This window comes from Mobula hypostoma, chromosome 5, assembly GCF_963921235.1.
Source record: "Mobula hypostoma chromosome 5, sMobHyp1.1, whole genome shotgun sequence".
In the NCBI taxonomy this organism is placed as follows: domain Eukaryota; kingdom Metazoa; phylum Chordata; class Chondrichthyes; order Myliobatiformes; family Myliobatidae; genus Mobula; species Mobula hypostoma.
In genome coordinates, this window is record NC_086101.1 from 161,974,643 (window position 1) to 161,996,785 (window position 22,143).

Below are 22,143 nucleotides of genomic sequence, written 5' to 3' on the forward strand. Positions count from 1 at the left end.
TTAAACCACCTTTTCAACTGTATTAATAAATTGATCAGAGTTTCCACCCTGAATTACTGCACAGAATATGCTTTTCTGTGAAAGAAAGTATAATTATACTCACTATGAGGATTAACAGAATATTTGGAATCCAACACATGACAATTGCATTTTAGCAGAGACCTGAATTTTGGCCCAAGAAGTACAATTTACTCTCATCATTGTTTTGCTCTGGAAAAGCTACTGCCTTTTCACACCAACTAGGAAGAGATTTATCTCGTGCCTAGCCAGAGTGTTTTATAAGAACTCTAAAAATAATTTTTAAAATGGGAAAGTAATAGACAATAGACAATAGGTGCAGGAGTAGGCCATTCGGCCCTTCGAGCCAGCACTGCCATTCACTGTGATCCTGGCTGATCATCCACTATCAATATCCAGTTCCTGCCTTATCCCCATAACCTTTGATTCCACTATCTTTAAGAGCTTTATCCATCTCTTTTTTTGAAAGCATCCAGAGACTTGGCCTCCACAGCCTTCTGGGGCAGAGCATTCCATATATCCACCACTCCCTGGGTGAAAAAGTTTTTCTCAACTCCATTCTAAATGGCCTACCCCTTATTCTTAAACTGTGGCCTCTGGTTCTGGACTCACCCATCAGCGGGAACATGCTTCCTGCCTCCAGTGTGTCCAATCCCTTAATAATCTTATATGTTTCAATAAGATCCCCTCTCAGCCTTCTAAATTCCAGAGTATACAAGCCCAGTTGCTCCAATCTTTCGACATATGACAGTCCTGCCACCCCGGGAATTAAACTTGTGAACCTACGCTGCACTCCTTCAATAGCAAGAATGTCCTTCCTCAAATTTGGAGACTAAAACTGCACACAGTACTCCAGGTGTGGTCTCACCAGGGCCCTGTACAGCTACAGAAGGACCTCTTTGCTCTTATACTCAACTCCCCTTGTTATGAAGGCCAGCATGCTATTAGCTTTCTTCACTGCCTGCTGTACTTACATGCTTGCTTTCAGTGACTGATGTACAAGAACACCTAGATCTCGTTGTGTTTCCCCTTTTCCTAACGTGACTCCATTTAGATAATAATCTGCCTTCCCGTTCTTACCGCCAAAGTGGATAACCTCACATTTATCCACATTAAACTGCATCTGCCATGCATCTGCCCACTCACCCAGCCTGTCCAAGTCACCCTGCATTTTCATAACATCCTCCTCACATTTCACACTGCCACCCAGCTTTGTGTCATCGGCAAATTTGCTAATGTTACTTTTAATTCCCTCACCTAAATCATTAATATATATTGTAAACAGCTGCGGTCCCAGCACTGAACCCTGCAGTACCCTACTGGTCACCGCCTGCCATTCCGAAAGGGACCCGTTAATGGCTACTCTTTGTTTTCCGTCAGCCAGCCAATTTTCAATCCATGTCAGTACTCTGCCCCCAATACCATGTGCCCTAATTTTGCCCACTAATCTCCTATGTGGGACTTTATCAAAGGCTTCCTGAAAGTCCAGGTACACTACATCCACTGGCTCTCCCTTGTCCATTTTCATAGTTACATCCTCAAAAAATTCCAGAAGATTAGTCAAGCACGATTTCCCCTTCGTAAATCCATGCTGACTCGGACCAATCCTGTTACTACTATCCAGATGTGTTGTAATTTCATCTTTTATAATTGACTCCAGCATCTTTCCCACCACCGACGTCAGGCTAACCGGTCTATAATTCCCTGTTTTCTCTCTTCCTCCCTTCTTGAAGAGAGGGACAACATTAGCCACCCTCCAATCCACAGGAACCGATCTTGAATCTATAGAACATTGGAAAATGATTACCAATGCATCCACGATTTCTAAAGCCACCTCCTTAAGTACCCTGGGATGCAGACCATCAGGTCCCGGGGACTTATCAGCCTTCAGACCCAACAGCCTATCCAACACCATTTCCTGCCTAATATAAATTTCCTTCAGTTCATCCATTACCCTAGGTCCTTTGGCCACTATTACATCTGGGAGATTGTTTGTGTCTTCCCTAGTGAAGACAGATCCATAGTACCTGTTCAACTCGTCTGCCATTTCCTTTTTCCCCATAATAAATTCACCCGCTTCTGTCTTCAAGGGGCCAATTTTGGTCTTAACTATTTTTTTCCTTTTCACATACCTAAAGAAGCTTTTACTATCCTCCTTTATATGCTTGGCTAGTTTACCTTTGTACCTCAATTTTTCTCCGCGTATTGCCTTTTTAGTTACCTTCTGTTGCTCTTTAAAAGTTTCCCAATCCTCCGGCTTCCCACTCGTCTTTGCTATGTTATACTTCTCTTTTATTTTTATACTGTCCATTACTTCTCTTGTCAGCCACGGCCTCCCCTTACTACCCTTAGGATCTTTCTTCCTCTTTGGAATGAACTGATCCTGCACCTTCTGCATTATTCCCAGAAACACTTGCCATTGCTGTTCCACTGTCATCCCTGCTAGGGTATTGTTCCATTGAACTTTGGCCAGCTCCTCCCTCATAGCACCATAGTTCCCTTTGTTCAGCTGTAATACTGACACTTCCGAGTTTCCCTTCTCCCTCTCAAATTGTAGATTAAAACTTACCATATTATGGTCACTACCTCCTAATGGCTCCTTTACCTCGAGGTCCCTGATCAAATCCAGTTCATTGCACAACACTAAATCTAGAATTGCGTTCTCTCTGGTAGGCTCCAGTACAAGCTGTTCTAAGAATCTATCTCGGAGGGACTCCACAAACTCCCTTTCTTGGGGTCCAGTACCAACCTGATTCCTCCAGTCTACCTGCATGTTGAAGTCCCCCATAACAGCTGTAGCATTACCTTTGCGACATGCCAATTTTAACTCTTGATTCAGCGTACACCCTACATCCAGACTACTGTTTGGGGGCCTGTAGATAACTCCCATTAGGGTTTTTCACCCTTAGAATTTCTCAGTTCTATCCATACTGACTCTACGTCTCCTGATTCTATGTCCCCCCTCACAAGGGACTGAATATCATTCCTCACCAACAGAACCACCCCACCCCCTCTGCCCACCAGTCTGTCCTTTCAATAGGACGTATACCCTAGAATATTCATTTCCCAGGCCCTGTCCACTTGAAGCCAAGTCTCTGTTATTCCCACAACATCATACTTACCAATTTCCAACTGTGCCCCAAGCACATCCACTTTATTTCTTATACTCCGTGCATTCATATACAATACTTTTAATTCATTACTCCTCTCACCTCCCATATCAGTTCTTATATCACTTGGCCATACTGAACGATCCCTTCTTGAGCTTTATGCTCTGTTGATTCTGCTGTCATTCTTAACTTTTCTTATTCTCACTTTCCCTTTATCTCCATCCTTATGTTTCCTTATGTAATACGGAGAATGTTTTTTTAATTGAACAAAAGTATCAAGTTTCGCCTTAGCGAGTAGGGTAAAGGAGAACCCCAGGGCATTCTTCAATTATGTGAAGAACAAAAGGATGACAGGAGTGAAGATAGGACCGATTAGGGATAAAGCTGGGAAGATGTGCCTGGAGGCTGTGGAAGTGAGCGAGGTCCTCTATGAATACTTTTCTTCGGTATTCACCAATGAGAGGGAACTTGTTGACGGTGAGGACAATATGAGTGAGGTTGATGTTCTGGAGCATGTTGCTATTAAGGGAGAGGAGGTGCTGGAGTTATTAAAATACATTAGGACAGATAAGTCCCCAGGGCCTGAAGGAATATTCCCCAGGCTGCTCCATGAGGTGAGGGAATAGATTGCTGAGCCTCTGGCTAGGATCTTTATGTCCTTGTCTACGGGAATGGTACCGGAGAATTGGAGAGAGGCGAATGTTGTCCCCTTGTTCAAAAAAGGTAGTAGGGATAGTCCAGGTAATTATAGACTAGTGAGCCTCATGTCTGTGGTGGGAAAGCTGTTGGAAAAGATTCTTAGAGATGGGATCTGTTGGCATTTAGAGAATCATGGTCTGATCAGGGACAGTCAGCATGGCTTTGTGAGGGGCAGATTGTGTCAAACAAGCCTGATAGAGTTCTTTGAGGAGGTGACCAGGCATATAGATGAGGGTAGTGCAGTGGATGTGATCTACATGGATTTTAGTAAGGCATTTGACAAGGTTCCACACGGTAGGCTTATTCAGAGAGTTAGAAGGCATGGGATCCAGGGAAGTTTGGCCAGGTGGATCCAGAATTGGCTTGCCTGCAGAAGGCAGAGGGTGGTGGTGGAGGGAGTACAGTCAGATTAGAGGATTGTGACTAGTGGTGTCCCACAAGGATCTGTTCTGGGACCTCTACTTTTCGTGATTTTTTTAACGACCTGGATGTGGGGGTAGAAAGGTGGGTTTGCAAGTTTGCAGATGACACTAAGGTTGGTGGTGTTGTAGATAGTGTAGAGGATTGTCAAAGATTGCAGAGAGACATTGATACGTTGCAGAAGTGGGCTGAGAAGTGGCAGATGGAGTTCAACCCAGAGAAGTGTGAGGTGGTACACTTTGGAAGGACAAACTCCAAGGCAGAGTACAAAGTAAATGGCAGGGTACTTGGTAGTGTGGAGGAGCAGAGGGATCTGGGGGTACATGTCCACAGATCCCTGAAAGTTGCCTCACAGGTGGATAGGGTAGTTAAGAAAGCTTATGGGGTGTTAGCTTTCATAAGTCGAGGGATAGAGTTTAAGAGTCACGGGATAGAGTTTAAGAGTGCAGCTCTATAAAACTCTGGTTAGGCCACACTTGGAGTACTGTGTCCAGTTCTGGTCGCTTCACTGTAGGAAGGATGTGGAAGCATTGGAAAGGGTACAGAGGAAATTTACCAGGATGCTGCCTGGTTTGGAGAGTATGGATTGTGATCAGAGATTACGGGAGCTAGGGCTTTGCTCTTTGGAGAGAAGGACGATGAGAGGAGACATGATAGAGGTGTACAAGATATTAAGAGGAATAGATAGAGTGGATAGCCAGCGCCTCTTCCCCAGTGCACCACTGCTCAATACAAGAGGACATGGCTTTAAGGTAAGGGGTGGGAAGTTCAAGGGGGATATTAGAGGAAGGTTTTTTACTCAGAGAGTGGTTGGTGCGTGGAATACACTGCCTGAGTCAGTGGTGGAGGCAGATACACTAGTGAAGTTTAAGAGACTACTAGACAGGTATATGGAGGAATTTAAGGTGGGGAGTTATATGGGAGGCAGGGTTTGAGGGTCGGCACAACAATGTGGCCAAAGGGCCTGTACTGTGCTGTACTATTCTATGTTCTGTGTTCTATCATTGCCTCTGACTTACAAATTGATTATTGGGATCTGATTGGTTTGTGGACATTATGAATCAACAACTAAAATGCTGAAAGAGTTCTTAGTCAAGCAGCTTATATGGAAGGAGAAACCAGTTAGCATTTTGGGTCAACGACCCAGCGTCAGAACTGTGGGCAGTGGAGGTTTTATCATTTTCAAAGCAGAACTGGCAGGACTAGTGAGGATCTATGGGGATAGGTTAAACTAGATGAGGTGATAAACAGCATGACAGTTAACAAGACATTTTAAGGAAACAGCATGACTGTATAGATGACGAGATTTTTTTCAAGTTTATGTTAAATCTCAACCAAGCAGAGGTGGAGGCTGCAGGAGGACAGGTCAGAAGAGAAGCAAGATTGTGAATTAAAATGACACACAACAGGACGTTTTTGGATTACCACTGCTCTGCTGAGTGTGAAAATCTTCACTGTAGAAGACACCACTAGAAATTCAAGAGTGCCTGCGGGCACAAGTGAGTGTAGTTGCTATTACTATGGCAAAGGTGCTTGGGAAACTGGAAGGTCTGATGGCAGGTAAATCACCCAGACCATATAGACTCTACCCCAGGGTTCTGGAAGAGGTAGCTGAAGAGATTGTGGAATGATAAGTAGTGATCTTTCAAGAATCACTAGACTCTGGAATGGTTCCAGAAGACTGGAAAATTGCAAATGTCACTCCACTCTTTAAGAAGGGTTTGAGGCAAAAGACAGGAAATTATAGGCCAGTTAGCTTGACTTCAGGATTGGGAAGATGTTTGAGTCCATTATTAAGGATGAAGTTTCAGGGTACTTGGAGTCACAAGCTAAAATAGCACAAAGTCAGCAATAGTTTCCTGAAGGGAAAATCTTGCCTTACAAATCTGTTCGAATTCTTTGAGGAAATACCAGACAGGATAGACAAAGAAGAGTCAGTGGGTGTTGTTCACTTTGATTTTCAGAAGGCCTTTGACAAGGTGCTGCACATGAAGCTTCAAAATAAAATCAGAGTCCATGGTATTACAAGAAAGATATTAGCATGGATAGAAGATAGGCAAACAGTGGGAATAAAGGGGGCCTTTTCTGATTGGCTACCAGTGACTAGTGGTGTTCTGCAGGGGTCAGTGTTGGGACCACTTCTTTTCACGTTATATGTAAATAATTTGGATGACGGAATTGGTGGCTTTGTGGCCAGGTTTGCGGATGTTACGGAGATACGGAGGGGTTAGGTAGTGTTGAAGAAGCAGGGAATCTGCAGAAGGACTTACAGATAGCATACAGTGTAGGGAAGTGTATGTTCGTGCACTTTAGTAGAAGGAATAAAGGTATAGACTGTTATCTAAACAGGGAGAAAATTGTGAAATCAGAGGTGCAAAGGAACTTGGGAACCCTCATGCAGGATTCCCGAAAGGTTAACTTGCAGGTTGAGTTGGTGGTAAGGCAGGTAACTGCAATATTACCATTCATTTCGAAAGGACTAGAACATAAAGGCAAGGATGTAATGCTGGTGCTTTATAAGGAATTGGTCAGATCATACCTGGAGTATTGTGAGCAACTTTAGGCCTCTTATCTACGAAAAAATGTGCTGGCATTGGAGAGGGTCCAGAGGAGTTTCATGAGAATAATTCCGCTAATGAAAGTGTTAACATATGAGTGTTTGATGGCTCTGAGCCTCTACTTGCTGGTGTTTAGCAGAATGAAGGGGGACCTCATTTAAACCCATCAAAACACCTAGATAGAGTGGATGTAGAGAGGACGTTTCCTATTATGGGAGAGTCTAGGACCAGAGAGAACAGCCTCAGAATAGAATGACGTCCCTTTAGAACAGAGGTGAGGAAGGATTTCTGTAGCCAAAGGGTGGTGAACCTGTGGAATACAATGCCACAGATGACTGTAGGGGCCAAATCATTGGGTATATTTAAAGTGGAGCTTGATGGGTTCTTGATTAGTCAGGGCATCAAAGGTTATGAGTAGAAGGCAGGAGAATGGGGTTGAGAGGGATAATAATTCAGCCATGATAGAATGGCAAATTCTGCTCCTATGTCTTGTGGTCTTAAGGTGATCATCTACTCTACATTTAGTTTCTCCATTGTAGAGGAGCCCATACTTTGAATCCCAAATGCAGTACACTAGATTAGACCACATGCAAGTGAATCACTGCTTCACTTGGAACTGAATGTTTAAACCCTGGGTTGTTATGTGACTCATGTATACTGATCAGGAAAGATGGGCTAATTGTATCATCATTTGGTAATTTACTTTATGAATAACACATGTATAATATGCTATCTGTACTTCTGTATTCACTAGGGTTATTAAGTAGGTATTTTTAACTTCTATCCTATAGTTCAACTAACAAAGAATTCACTATGTGGAATCCCAGATTTAGGCTAGTTGATCATCAATTGACTATTGTACTTTCACTTATCCAGATTTATTTACTCCTCCCTCTCCTCTCTATTTTCTTTTATGTTATATTAGTTTTCTCTTACATTGTGTACATTCCAGGCATGCCAGGTTGACACTGGAATGTGTGGTGACAGTTGTGGACTGCCCCAGCACTTCCTTAAGTGTGTTCATTTTAACAAAATTGATACATTCCACTGTATGTTTTGAGGTATACGTAACAAATAAATCTGAATTTTAAAAAAGTTAGTATTTTTCACATTGATATTTGTTATAGAGTCTGATTATCTCCTCTCTGCTAATGCCTTTCATGAGGAATTATGGTAAAATTGGGGACATTTGACATATAGTTACATATCTGTGCTGATTGCTTGCCACTATGATTTTTATTTTGGGTTCAGGTGACTAAAGTATTTCCAGTATTGGAAACATAAACATTCCCCTCATTTATATTCCAATCATTGGGAGAACTTTAATTTTTTTTTGTATCTGTTCTGTCGGCTTTTACTAATTTCAATGCATGGACTCTTGATTGTCTGCTCTTCCATAATTTCGAGGTTTTTCAGCATTTGAAAAATTCACTTACCTTTCTTGAGTTGAATGTGGATGATCTTACACTTCCCTATATTGGTCTCGATCTGCCAATATTGAATTTGTGAATTCATTTGTTTATTGAAAATTGTGCATCACCATTGTAGCATTTAAGAGTATTGTCTTTGAAAACTAACAGCTCATCTTGCATAATTTTGTTTTAATTATAATCTGAGGATTATCTTTGTCAAAAAATTGAGTCTCAAAATTGCTTTGCTTGTAATTAGATGGCCAGCATCTTTGTATTCTTTTTAACTCTAAATTTAATTGTAATTTCTTTTTGGTCCTAGGGATCGAGATTCTATGAAAATGAACAAAAGAAGGAACAACAGGTGAATCAACGTATTGAGAAAATGTTGCAGCAGAAAATGCAGATTACAGAGCATCAGCTAAAGAAGCGTCAGCAGCAGGTAATTGCCAAGGAAGAAAGTAGAAATAAGCATGTATTTATTTCCCAGTTCCAGCAGTTATATTTCACATTTTCAACATTTTTTTCTCATTCACAGTTTCTATTTATACTTCCTTCTGACAGATCAACAATGGTTAATAAGCTTTCACAACTTTCTGTGTCAACGTTACCACCATCTGTCTCTTTCAGTCTCTGCCCTATGACATACATTGGAATATAAAAAAATAGAAGCAGCAGCAGGCCTCTTGTGCCCACTCTGTCAGTTTAAATAGGGTCATAACTGATTCTGCACCTCTCTGCATTAACCCCATGTCCCTTGACTCCTTTGATATCTAAATATCTATCTCTGCTTGTAATATACTGAGCAACTGAACATCCACAGCCCTATTGGGCAGTGAATTTCAAAGATTCATCATCCTCTTGTGAAGAAATTCATTTCATCACTGCCTTTTATTTGGAGAATGTGACTCCTGATTCTAGACTCCCCACCCAGGGGAAGCATTACCTTTGCTTTTATCCTGTAGGTTCATAAGAATTTTGTCTGTTTCATTGGAAACTCTATTCTTGTAAACTTAAGAAAACACAGGCATATTCAGTTTCATCTTGCCTATAATGACAGACCTGCCATTCCAAGAAATTAATCTGGTGAGCCTTCACTGTATTCCCTCCATCCCAGATATATCTTTCCTGAGGTAGGGAAGCCAGCTGTATTCAATATTTCAGTTCTGCATAATTAGGGGAAATCATCTGTACATGCAGGATCAACAAATGGTCAAGATATAGAGAGTTGTATACTACAGAATCGGCTCTTTCTCCAACCACATCTGTGATAACCATTTAACCCATCTACACTCATCCCATTAGGTCTGTATCATTCTCTGCCCCACCTGTTTAGGTGCCTGACCAATTGTCTCTTAGACATCATGGTTATGTCACTACTTCCTCAGCTGTATGTTCCAGGGATTTATTACTTTCTATGTAATAAAATAAAACTTGCCTTCAAATGTCTTCTAAAGCTCTTACATCTTACTTTAAACCTACATTCTCTTGTTTCTTTGATATTTCTACCAAGGGAAAATTATTCTGACTTACTATGATATCTATGCCTTCTATAAGTTCATACACCTTATATCAGGTCACCACTTTTGTTCCTGGGAAAACAAACCTTGTGTATCCAATCTGACCCCAGAATTGAAGTCTTCCAATTCAGGCAATATCCTGGTGAATATTGCACTCTCTCTGACACAACTTCTTTCCTATAGAGTGGTGATGAGAACTACACAAATACTCCAGATTTGCCTAATTAGTATTTGGTAAAGTTGCGGGCATAGCCTTCGAAATTTATTTTCTGTCATGACCTATGAAGACAAGCATGCCATTTGCCTTTTTTACTCCCCCCTCCACTTCTGTTGCCATTTTCAGGGAACTATGGACTTGAACTCCATTGCCCCTCTATTCATCAACTTTCCTGAGAACCCAGCCATTTTTTATATATGTCCCCTACTTGACTTCCCAAAATGCAGTACTTTACACTTCCATTATAGCCTTTCTAGATGATTGCTGAATCTAGATCCAAGTCTATCTGACACCAAATAATTTGTCACCATTTAAAACAAAATCTGCCTTTCTGTTTTCTCAACAAAATAGATTACCTCACCTATTAGTCTCCAGTGATTTTGCCCATTCACTAAATGCATCTGTATTCCCTGAACCCAATCTGCATTCTCTTCAGAGCCCCCTCCACCTATTGCACGCTACCTTGGTCTCTGTTTTCAGCTCTTATTTCAGATTTCCTATACACAAGTAAAAGAAAGTTAGCATGAGTTTTTCTTTAAACTTGCTCCTAATTTAAAAAATCAAATTGAATTTGTTCAGTTTTTGCAAGTGATCTAAGTTTCATCAGCAAGACTACCATTTAGCAAACCACCATTTAGGAAGCAGAAAGCAACTTAGTTCAAAACAATTAAGGGTAGAAGTAACGCATCAGTGAACCAGATTCTTATGTTGACCTGGTAGTTTCTACAGTCACCATTATGAAATCCAGGTGTTTTTTTTTCAAATCCCAGGTTATTCATTTAATTTTACATTTTACCGGTACCCTATTTTCCCCCATGCAAATTCCATAAGTGTGAACTTTATTCCTTATCTTGGATTTCTGAGGTTGTTATTTATGAATTCCATGAGGGATAATTTCCTTAACTCAAATGTCCGTAATGTAGAAGCACCTGAATTCTTTTAATAGCCTGCAACATTTCCATTAGATTTTCTTTTGTTTACATTGTTCTTGGTCCTGATTGGTTTTGTATATTCAGTCAATCTGTATGCGGTACCTCATTCTGTTACCTTTTTCTGAAAAGTATAACACTATTTTTCTGAAGTAATGCGTAGTGGCTTCAAATGAACTGTAGTTCTTGGTAGTGTTTCTAAGTACTGATTAAATAGATTTTATAGTGAATTCCTTGCCAACTAAGTGAGTGAGAAAACTTTGATTAGTCATACCCTCGTGGCATGAAGTAGATCATGTGTTTCAACTATGAGGAATTTGCAGTGACATCCAAGGGGCATGATGTTCCAAAATCATTCACATGCTAACACATAGCTCTTTCATTCCAATATTAATTATAATATTTGAAACCCCGTGGTAAAAGAACCAGTCAAAGTTCATAGTGGACTTCATTATTTTTAAAACTTGATCTGAGTTTTTGCCAGATTGTCACAAGTTAAACAGGGTCAAAAATATAATCAAGGTTGGTCTTTAATATGTCTTCATTTATCTTTGGCAATACTTTTTTTTCTGAAATATAAATGAACAGTTTATTTTGTTTTGGAAAAGGACCAACAGCAGTGGATTATGTGACTGCCATGTTTTTTAAGCATATATTTAAATGGTTGTGTTAAAGAATTGAAAAATAAGTTGATTTATTCTGATATTAAAATAGCATTTGATAGAAATTGTATCGTATGATTAATTGATTATTATTATGGGATTCTGGAAATTTAAGGAACAAAGCCAGAGTAAAAATTAAATCTTTTGTCAAATTCTTCAGATTATTTTATCCTGAACTATTCATTATGATTGCTTGTTTTTTTAAATTTAAAGTTAATTTTAAAAAACTAATCCCATTTTTTCTGGAGGAACCAGCTCAGGGCAGATAGTCTGGCATGATTAGTGAGAGCTAGTTTCCTTTGTAAATCATTTGTGTGTGATGGAAAGTTATGTAGCCCTGAAAAGTATTTCAACCAGTCTGGACCCTGTCCGTTCAAAAATTATTATAAAGCAACTTGAAACCATTTGGAAACATTTTCATTTTCCCCTCCTCCTTATTTTAGTGTTTCAGAAGTTATTTCTAGTAGTCCCAGTTGCTGACTAGAATTTGATAAATTGGTGATCTGTCATAATTTGAATCATAAGCAAGTCTTTTATGTCCCTGTTTATGACGTGTGGCTTAGAGTTGGCAGTCTTCTGAAACTGTCCCTTGGATACTGCTTCAAGTATCATCAGAAAATAATATCAATATTTATCGGAGAAGAACCAAGCCTAAAATTAGCATTCAAGATTTGTAATGGGTGATGCATAGTAAATAATTAAACTGATATTTGGGCACTGCAAAATGCTGTGCAGATAAGAAATCTAAAGGGACTGAAATATTAGGTTTTCTGGCAGAATAGCATTAAGAGGAAGCTTGAAAATTGATCATTTGGTGAAATAACAATTTAAGACTCAGGATTGCTATGAAAGGAGATCGATAGACCTATGTTATAAACTGTCTCGCCCATTCCACATAAGTCTTTCACTGTTGGACATTCAAGTCCTCTCATAAAAAAAAACCATTGAGATTTCTTACAGGATTCAGCAGGATGAATGCAGTGAGGATGTTTTCCTTGTCTGAGGAACTGTAGTCTAAAAATAAAGGGCATGTTGTTTAGGATTACAAAGAGGAGAGTTCATTACCAAAATGGTGGTAAATCTTTGGAATACTGTACCAGAAGGCTGTAGAAGCTCAGTTAATGAGTTCATCCAGGAGGGAGATCAGTGGGGAGGGATGAATGTCAAAGGATAAGGTCCCTCCCCCCCCCCCCAGATCTCCCTCCTTGCAAGCAGAACGAGTGCTACACCTATCTCTACACCTCCTCCCTCACTACCATTCAGGGCCCCAAACAGTCCTTGAAGTGAGGTGACACTTCTCCTGTGAGTTTGTTGGGGTGCTCCTGGTGTGGCCTCCTGTATATTGGTGAGGTCTGACTTAGATTGGGAATCCACTTCACCAAGTACCTACGCTCCAAAAAAGTGGGATCTCCCAGTGGCCACCCATTTAAATTTTAATTCCACTTCCCATTCCCATTCCCTTACCAGTCCATGGCCTGTACTGTCACGATGAGACCATACTCAGGTTGGAGGGACAACATCTTATATTCCATCTGGGTAGCCTCCAACCTGATGGTATCAACATCAATTTCTCAAATTTTCGGTAAGGCCCCCTCCCCCCTTGCCATTACTCACTCCCTTTTCCCTCTCACCTCATATCCTTATCTGTCCGTCACTTCCCTCTGGTGCTGTTCCCCCTTTTCTATCTTCCATGGCTTTCTGTCCTCTCCCATTAGATTCCCTCTTCTCCAGCCTGTATCTCTTTCACCAATCAACTTCCCAGCTCTTTACTTCACCCCTTTCCCCCTCCCGGTTTCACCTATCACCTTGAGTTTCTTCCTCCCCTCCCCCCCACCCTCTAGCACTGACTCCTTGTCTTTTGTTTCTTCAGTCCTGATGAGGGGTCTCAGTCCATACATCGACTTTTCTCTTTTCCATAGATGCTACCCGGCCTGCTGAGATCCTCCAGCATTTTGTGTGTGCAGGCAAGGTAGATAGTGTTCTCTCCAGGGTGGAAATGTCAAATACTCAAGGACATAAGTAGGAGGGAGAAAGTTCAAAGGAAGTTTGCAAGGCAAGTTTTTTTTTTGGACAGGAAGTGGTAGATGCAGGGAGGAGACAGAAGCAGATGTGATAGCAATATTTAAAAGGCATTTAGACAAACTAGGAACAGAAGCATACAAAGCAAGTACTTATGAATGGGGTTAGTTTAGGTTGGCATCCTGGTCAGCCCAAACATTGTTCTGAACTTTTTCAAAAGTTTGACTTCTGTTAATGTCTCCAGTTTTCTCTCCTTTAATGAAAACCATCCTAAATTATGTGGTTTCTTCACATGATTGATTTCTCTTTGCAGGTACCATTCTAATCCTGTGTGTGGGAGCTATGACAAACAAACAAAAACTTAGTACAAGTATATGTATTTAGAGCCTAGATTGCATAACCAAGAACATCAATATTTTGTCTAATATGGATGTAATATTTGACTTCACCTAATTATCCAGATGGATCGAATTGTGATTGAATTAAAGAAGAACCGTGACCTTAGTCACACAATTGTACATATTGACATGGATGCATTTTATGCTGCTGTGGAGATGAAGGATAACCCAGAACTGAAAGACAAACCCATGGCTGTTGGATCAATGAGTATGCTGGTATGGATAATAATAAAATAAAATAATAATGCTTAGACTCCTATATTTTGGAGTAGCATCAAATTATTGAGTTTTAACTATATTGCTATTCGTATGTAGATTATGTGTTTAATATCTGAATGAAAAGTATTAGAATATCTAATAGCTTATAATATCAATATACAGTGCAGTATTATTTGGATCGTAAGTTTAAATGTATCCTCATTAATATTAAGTTTGTAAGTTTATTAGTTTGCCAAAACTGGAACAACGAATGGTGTTTGTGTTAACTGCATTGAATTGACAAAGTGGTTATTGTGCTATTTGAAACAAAAGTCAATTTACACTACCTCTTGTAGTTCCAGAGAATGCTGTTTCTTGTACCAATGTACTTTTTATTCTGTTTTTAAATCCTCTTCCATGTATATTACCACTTTGTTTTTAATTGAATAGATGAGATTCCCCCCTCCCACAGAGATATGAAATATTGTGATAAACTTTGATTAATATGCAGTGAGTACATGGGCAAAAAGAATTCGATTACACCAAGTTCAAATTTAATTGTCATTCAAACATACATGAGTACCCATGAATAGAGCCAAACAAAGCTGCAGTACTCTGGGGCCAAGATGCAAAACACAATACCAATAGTCATACATTGCGCATACTGTACAAGACAGCAGTTACATGCAGTCACATGGTAAATATATAGTCTGTCCCTGAGTCCATGAATGTTACAGCAGCCTGCAGTCAAACACAATCCAGCTTGTCTTCTGCTGAGCAAGTATTAGAGGACAGCACCGACTCCAGCATGTAAGCATGCCTGATAAGCATGACATTTCAGGTTTTGAAGAATTGTCATAGACTTGAAACATTAACAAGAGAAAATTTGCAGATGCTGGAAATCCAAGCAACATACACAAAATGCTGGAGGAACTTAGCAGGCCAGGCAGCACCTATGGGGGGGGAGAAAAGTACAGTTGACGTTTCGGGCCATGTCCCTGCCAAAGATGCTGCCTGGCCTGCTGAGTTCCTCTAGTATTTTGTGTTTGTGACTTGAATTATTGTCAGTTTCTCTATCTATAGCTGCTGCTTGACCAGGTATGTATTTCTATTATTCATCTAATCTTAGACGAAGGCCATAATTAAACTATGAAGAACCTTAATAGCATACTGCTTTGTTTAAAAATTAGAAGAGTTGATCTGTCCTTTGTAACTCCATATCAGTTGTTTATCTCTAAAGCTAAACTAAGAAAATCGAAGACAATTCAAAATTCTTCATATTTGTATAATTTAGTTGGGGAAGCTATTCTGGGATTCTCCACATAAATGCAGAGAATTAGAGTTTAAGATTTATCAGTGTTGCCTTTATAATACGCGATATTTTTGTGCACTAACTAAGTGATTAAGTTTAAATAAAAATACATCAGTGGCAATGGAAAATCAAGTACTGTTGAACCCATGATCTATGATTTTATATTTTGTTCACTCCTTGTTGACTGACTTACTGACATAGAGGATATTGAGTATGAGCTTTGGAAATCTGAAATAAAAACAGAAAATGTTGGAAACACTTAACAGGTTAGGCAACATCTGTGGAAACCCGAGCCTTGTGGCCCATCATGCCAGTGCTTATGCCGGTTTCTGTGGCGTGAAGCGACTGAGAGTACGAGACTCCCCCCCCCCCCGATAGGAAGCCAGTCTATCGCGAGGTTAACCCCCAGATTTTCAGCTGCGTGGACTGGCGCAGTGTGTGGTTAAGTGCCTTGCTCAAAGACACAACACGCTGCCTTGGCCAAGACTCAAACCCACGACCTTCAGCTCGTGAGCCCAACGCCCTAACCACTTGGCCATGCGCCACAAAGGCAATTCGTTAGACCTTAGTCCTAATAAGTGATAAAAGTCACAGATTTCAGGAGTTCTGCAAAAGAACACAAGTCAGAGCAACTGCCCCTTCTCTAGAAAGGCTATCCACGTACTAGTCAAATTGCTCTTCTGGATGCATTTTAAAAATCCCATTCTGTCTAGGCCTTTAACACTAGGATATCCCAATTGATATTGGGGAAGTTAAAATCACTTCTTATTATAGCCTATTATTCTGACATATTTTTGTGAGTTAACTAAATTTCTGCTCCTTAATCTCCTGCTGGCTAATGGGAGGCTGTAGCAAAGTGATGTCCAACCCTCATCTTTGGTTTTGTTTCTGAACATATGGCCTCATTTAAAGAGTCTTCTAGGATGTTCTCCCTCATTTCTGCAGTAATTGAACTTCTTAATTAATATTTAAATGTCAGCTCCGCAATTTTGTGCATCTGACACCCCATTACTACTCCTATTATGTCTGACAAAATACATCCTGGAATATTAACTTGCCAGGCCTTCCCTTGTTGTAACCATCTCTCTATAACAATATTCTCGTATGACATGTTCTAAACCTAAACCAGTAACTCTCCCCATCTATTTCTCTACTGCATTGATGACTGTATTGGTGCTGCATCCTGGTCCTATGTGAAACCTGTCAATTTTATCAACTTTGCCACCAACTTTCACCTGCTCACAAATTCAGTTGGTCAGATGACACCCTTGTTCCCTTTCTTGATCTCTATCTCCATCTCTGGAGACAGATATCTTTCGACATCTTAGATTATGAGGACCCTCAGTCCCCGTTTATTGTCATTTCGAAATGCATGCATGCATTAAGAAATTATACAATGTTCCTCCAGAGTGATATCACAAAAAAAAAGGACAAACCAAAGACTAACACTGGCAAAACCACATTATTATAACATATAGTTACAGCAGTGCAAAGCAATAAAATAATTTGATAAAGAGCGGACCATGGACACGCTAAAAAAAAACTACTGATGCCCACAGTTATCTTGATTGCATCTGTTCCCACTTTTACACTTACAAGACTACTATTGTATTCTCTCAGTTCTTCCATCCACACTGCAGTTATTTTCATGATGGGGCTTCTCATTTCAGGACATCTGAGATGCCATCTCCTTTTCTGAAAACAGGGACTCATTTCCACCTCTATTAACACAGCCCTCATCTGCATATCCTCCTTTTCCCTCATACCTGCCCTCACCCCATCCCCCCCCGACATAACAGGGATAATGAGCCCCTTGTCCTCACCTATTGTCCCTTGAGCCTCGACATCCAACATATTCTCTGCAACTTGCACAATCTCAGCAGGAGCCCACCACCAGGCACATCTTCCCCTCTCTGCTTTCCGCCCGGATCATTCTGTCCATGAATCTCTTGTTCCCTTGTCCGCTAGTCTCTCCCCTCTGATTTCCTTTCAGGCACTTACCCCTTTCGCCATCCCAAACGTTATAGCTGGAACTATACCTCCTCCCTCATCACCATTCAGGACGATAAACAGTCCTTCCAGGTGAGACAATGCTTCACACATCCGTGTCATTTATTGCATCTGGTGCTCCTTCTGTGGCCTCTTCTGCATCGGTGAGACCTGATGCAGATTGTGGGATCACTTTGGTAATCATCTTCGATCTGTCATCCGTAACAACCAGGACTTCCTGGTGACCAACCTTTTTATTCTACTTCCCATTCCCACAATGTTGTGTCTGCCCATGGCTTCCTCTACTGCCAAATTGAGGCTGGAAGTACCCCGTATTCCGTCTTGGTAGCCTCCAACTTGATGGCACCAGCATTAATTTCTCAGATTTCCAGTAACCACTCCTCTCTGCTTTCCTACCTGCCCCCACCCAACTTTCTTTTCCCTTAATCTTCTAGCCCATTACCCCTTCTCCTTCCCCTCCTGTCTTCACAACCTGCTATCACTACACTTCCCCTCTTCTGATTCTCCAGCTCCTCCCCTTCATTCCATGGTCTACTGCCCTCTTGTATCAGATTGCATTCTTTTCAGCCCTTTGCCTCTTCCATCTATCCCCTCTCAGCTTTTTCACATAAATCCTTTTCAACCACACTTACCTACCTTCCCCTCTCACCTGGACTCACCTGTAACATGCCAGATTGTGCTCTTCCCCTCCCCCCACCCCTTTATTTTGAGTTTTTCCGTCTTTCTTTCGTCGTTATGAAGGGTCTCATCCCAAAACGTCAACTGTTCATTTCTCTCCTTTTACGCTACCTGATCTACTGAGTTCCTCCAGCATTTTTGCATGTTGCTCCCATTCCAGCATCTGGAGTTTTCTTGTATTCTCATGTGCTAATCAATGCTCTTGGTTAATTTTCCTTAATAGTCAGACTGCTTGCATCAAGATAGGTGAATTTAATCTAGTAATACTCCCGTGTGCATTGTCGCACCAATGTACTGTATGCTCAGTCAACTAGAGTGGATTAATTTTCCTTCTATATTTGGATCTGTCCTCAACTGTACATATGCTCTGTCTAATTAGTTTAAACTTTCTACAACAGTACTAGCACACCATCCTGTATATACTGTACATTTAAATGATTACAGTTTGTACACACACTATCTTCCCCAGAAGCAGTGCTGGTGATCTGGGAGTCTGAGGCCCTCCTTTGGTGCACCTCCTTAAGCAAACTTGTATCTTGTTATCCAGATACCGGTTCCTATACAGTACTTGATAGCACATGGCATAGGAAGTAACTTAGAGATTCCAACTTGAGAGGTACGGTATTTTAGTCTGCTCTCTAAATTCATGTTGAAGCATCTCATCCCCTTTTGTTTTCAAGCTATGTTGTTAGTATCAATGTGAATAACAATCTTTTGTTGTTTACACTTCCCCTTGAGAAGGCCTTGAGTCACTCTGTGACATTTTAACCCAATTACCTGGGAGGCAACACAGCATTCTGGTCTTGTATTTCCATTAGCAGAAACACCTGTCTATTCCCCTCCCTGTCAAATTCAATACTTTTGCACTTGGATTCTTGCTCCTCCCTCTTGTGTAGATGAGACACCGACAGTATCATTACCTCGGTTCTGGTTGCATTCCACAGAGATACATTCACTCCCACTGTATTTGTTTGACGTTTCTCTGATGACCCGTCTGCTTCCTTTCCTCTGTGTCATATATTCCTTTTCTTAAAAAAAATGTGCTAACCAAGTAGCCTTGTAGTGCATTCAGCAGGCGCCAAAACTCCAAAGTACAATATTTAAGCTGCAAAACCTGGAGGCTGTATATGCTTCGTAGTACGGAGTGCCTGCGGTCATGCAGGTGGCAAGGAGGCATTTGAAACTACCATGTGCTGACATCTATAACACGGGACTGAGCAAGAGGGAACAGACTTGTATTAATATAATATTCTCCCCAGTCTCTCACTTCACAACTTCGTGGAATTTTTTGAGGATGTAACTATGAAAATGGACAAGGGAGAGCCAGTGGATGTAGTGTACCTGGACTTTCAGAAAGCCTTTGATAAAGTCCCACATAGGAGATTAGTGGGCAAAATTAGGGCACATGGTATTGGGGGCAGAGTACTGACATGGATTGAAAATTGGCTGGCTGACAGAAAACAAAGAGTAGCGATTAATGGGTCCCTTTTGGAATGGCAGGTGGTGACCAGTAGGGTACCGCAGGGTTCAGTGCTGGGACCGCAGCTGTTTACAATATATATTAATGATTAAGGTGAGGGAATTAAAAGTAACATTAGCAAATTTGCCGATGACACAAAGCTGGGTGGCAGTGTGAAATGTGAGGAGGATGTTATGAGAATGCAGGGTGACTTGGACTGGCTGAGTGAGTGGGCAGATGCATGGCAGATGCAGTTTAATGTGGATAAATGTGAGGTTATCCACTTTGGTGGTAAGAACTGGAAGGCAGATTATTATCTAAATGGAGTCAAGTTAGGAAAAGGGGAAGTACAACGAGATCTAGGTGTTCTTGTACATCAGTCACTGAAAGCAAGCATGCAAGTACAGCAGGCAGTGAAGAAAGCTAATGGCATGCTGGCCTTCATAACAAGGGGAATTGAGTATAAGAGCAGAGACATCAAAGTTGCTGGTGAACGCAGCAGGCCAGGCAGCATCTCTAGGAAGAGGTACAGTCGACGTTTTGGGCTGAGACCCTTCCTTTATTTAAAAAAATGCTGTGAGAGTCAGTAGGCTTATAGTAGACATCAGTAGATAAGCTGTCTCCAGAGATAGAGACAGAAAGATCTAGAAAGGGGAGGGAGGTGTCAGAAATGGACCAGGTAAACTTAAGGGCAGGGTGAAAGTTGGAGGCAAAGTTAATGAAGTCAACGAGCTCAGCATGCGTTCAGGAAGCAGCACCAATGCAGTCGTCAATGTAGTGTCGGAAAAGTGGGGGACAGATACCAGAATGGGTTTGGAACATAGATCGTTCCACAAAGCCAACAAAAAGACAGGCATAGCTAGGACCCATTTGGGTGCCCATAGCTACACCTTTAATTTGGAGGAAGTGGGAGGACGCAAAGGAGAAATTATTAAGAGTGAGGACTAATTCCGCTAGACGGAGCAGAGTGGTGGTAGAGGGGAACTGATTAGGTCTGGAATCCAAAAAGAAGCGGAGAGCTTTGAGACCTTCCTGATGGGGAATGGAAGTATATAGGGACTGGACTTCCATGGTGAAAATAAAGCGGTGGGGCCAGGGAACTTAAAATCATCGAAAAGTTTAAGAGCATGAGAAGTGTCACGAACATAGGTAGGAAGGGATTGAACAAGGGGGGATAAAACTGTGTCGAGTTATGCAGAAACGAGTTTGGTGGGGCAGGAGCAAGCTGAGACAATAGGTCTGCCAGGACAGGCAGGTTTGTGGATCTTGGGTAGAAGGTAGAAACGGGAAGTGCGAGGTATGGGAACTATAAGGTTGATAGCAGTGGATGGGAGATCCCTTGAGCGGATGAAGTCGGTGATGGTGTGGGAGACAATGGCCTGGTGCTCCTTAGTGGGGTCACGATCGAGGGATAAATAAGAGGAGGTATCCGCGAGTTGTCGCTGTGCCTCGGCAAGGTAGAGGTCAGTACACCAGACTACAACAGCACCCCCCCTTATCGGCGGGTTTAATAGTAAGGTTAGGATTAGTGCGGAGGGAGTGGAGAGCAGAGCGTTCGGAAGGAGTAAGGTTGGAATGGGAACAAGGTGCGGTGAACTCGAGACGGTTGATATCCCATCGGCTGTTAGCAATAAAGAGATCCAGAGCAGGCAGAAGACCAGAGCGGGGTGTCCATGAAGAGGAGGAGGGTTGAAGACGGGAGAAGGGGTCATCAGTGGGGGTGGAAGAGTCCTTGCCGAAGAAGTAGGCTCGGAGACGGAGATGGCAGAAGAAGAGTTCCGTATCATGGCGAACGCGGAACTCGCTGAGGTGTGGGCGAAGGGGGACAAAGGTGAGGCCCTTACTGAGGGCAGAGCGTTCTGCCTCAGAAAGTTGTAGGTCAGAGGGCATGGATGAGAGCTGGGATCAGAGGCAGAGAGGTCCTTCTGCAGCTGTACAGGGCCCTGGTGAGACCACACCTGGAGTACTGCGTGCAGTTTTGGTCTCCAAATTTGAGGAAGGACATTCTTGCTATTGAGGGAGTGCAGCGTAGGTTCACGAGGTTAATTCCCAGGATGGGACTGTCATATGTCGAAAGATTGGAGCGACTGGGCTTGTATACTCTGGAATTTAGAAGGCTGAGAGGGGATCTTATTGAAACATATAAGATTATTAAGGGATTGGACACGCTGGAGGCAGGAAGCATGTTCCCGCTGATGGGTGAGTCCAGAACCCAGAGGCCACAGTTTAAGAATAAGGGGTAAGCCATTTAGAACGGAGTTGAGGAAAAACTTTTTCACCCAGAGAGTGGTGGATGTATGGAATGCTCTGCCCCAGAAGGCTGTGGAGGCCAAGTCTCTGGATGCTTTCAAGAAAGAGATGGATAGAGCCCTTAAAGATAGCGGAATCAAAGGTTATGGGGATAAGGCAGGAACTGGATACTGATTGTGGATGATCAGCCATGATCACAGTGAATGGTGGTGCTGGCTCGAAGGGCCGAATGGCCTACTCCTGCATCTGTTGTCTGTTGTCTATAACATAATCATGG

General features: G+C 41.7%; 1 protein-coding gene across 5 annotated transcripts in view; it reads left to right on the top strand.

Moving 5' to 3' along the window:
• Nucleotides 1-22,143, top strand: part of polk (polymerase (DNA directed) kappa) — a 74,225-nt gene that overhangs the window by 19,282 nt on the left and 32,800 nt on the right. For all 5 annotated transcript variants that reach the window (XM_063049267.1, XM_063049265.1, XM_063049268.1 and 2 more), the window contains exons 3-4: nucleotides 8,537-8,656; nucleotides 14,023-14,175. In XM_063049267.1, the coding sequence (XP_062905337.1) occupies nucleotides 8,537-8,656; nucleotides 14,023-14,175 (273 nt within the window). The remainder of the gene's footprint in view (nucleotides 1-8,536; nucleotides 8,657-14,022; nucleotides 14,176-22,143) is intronic.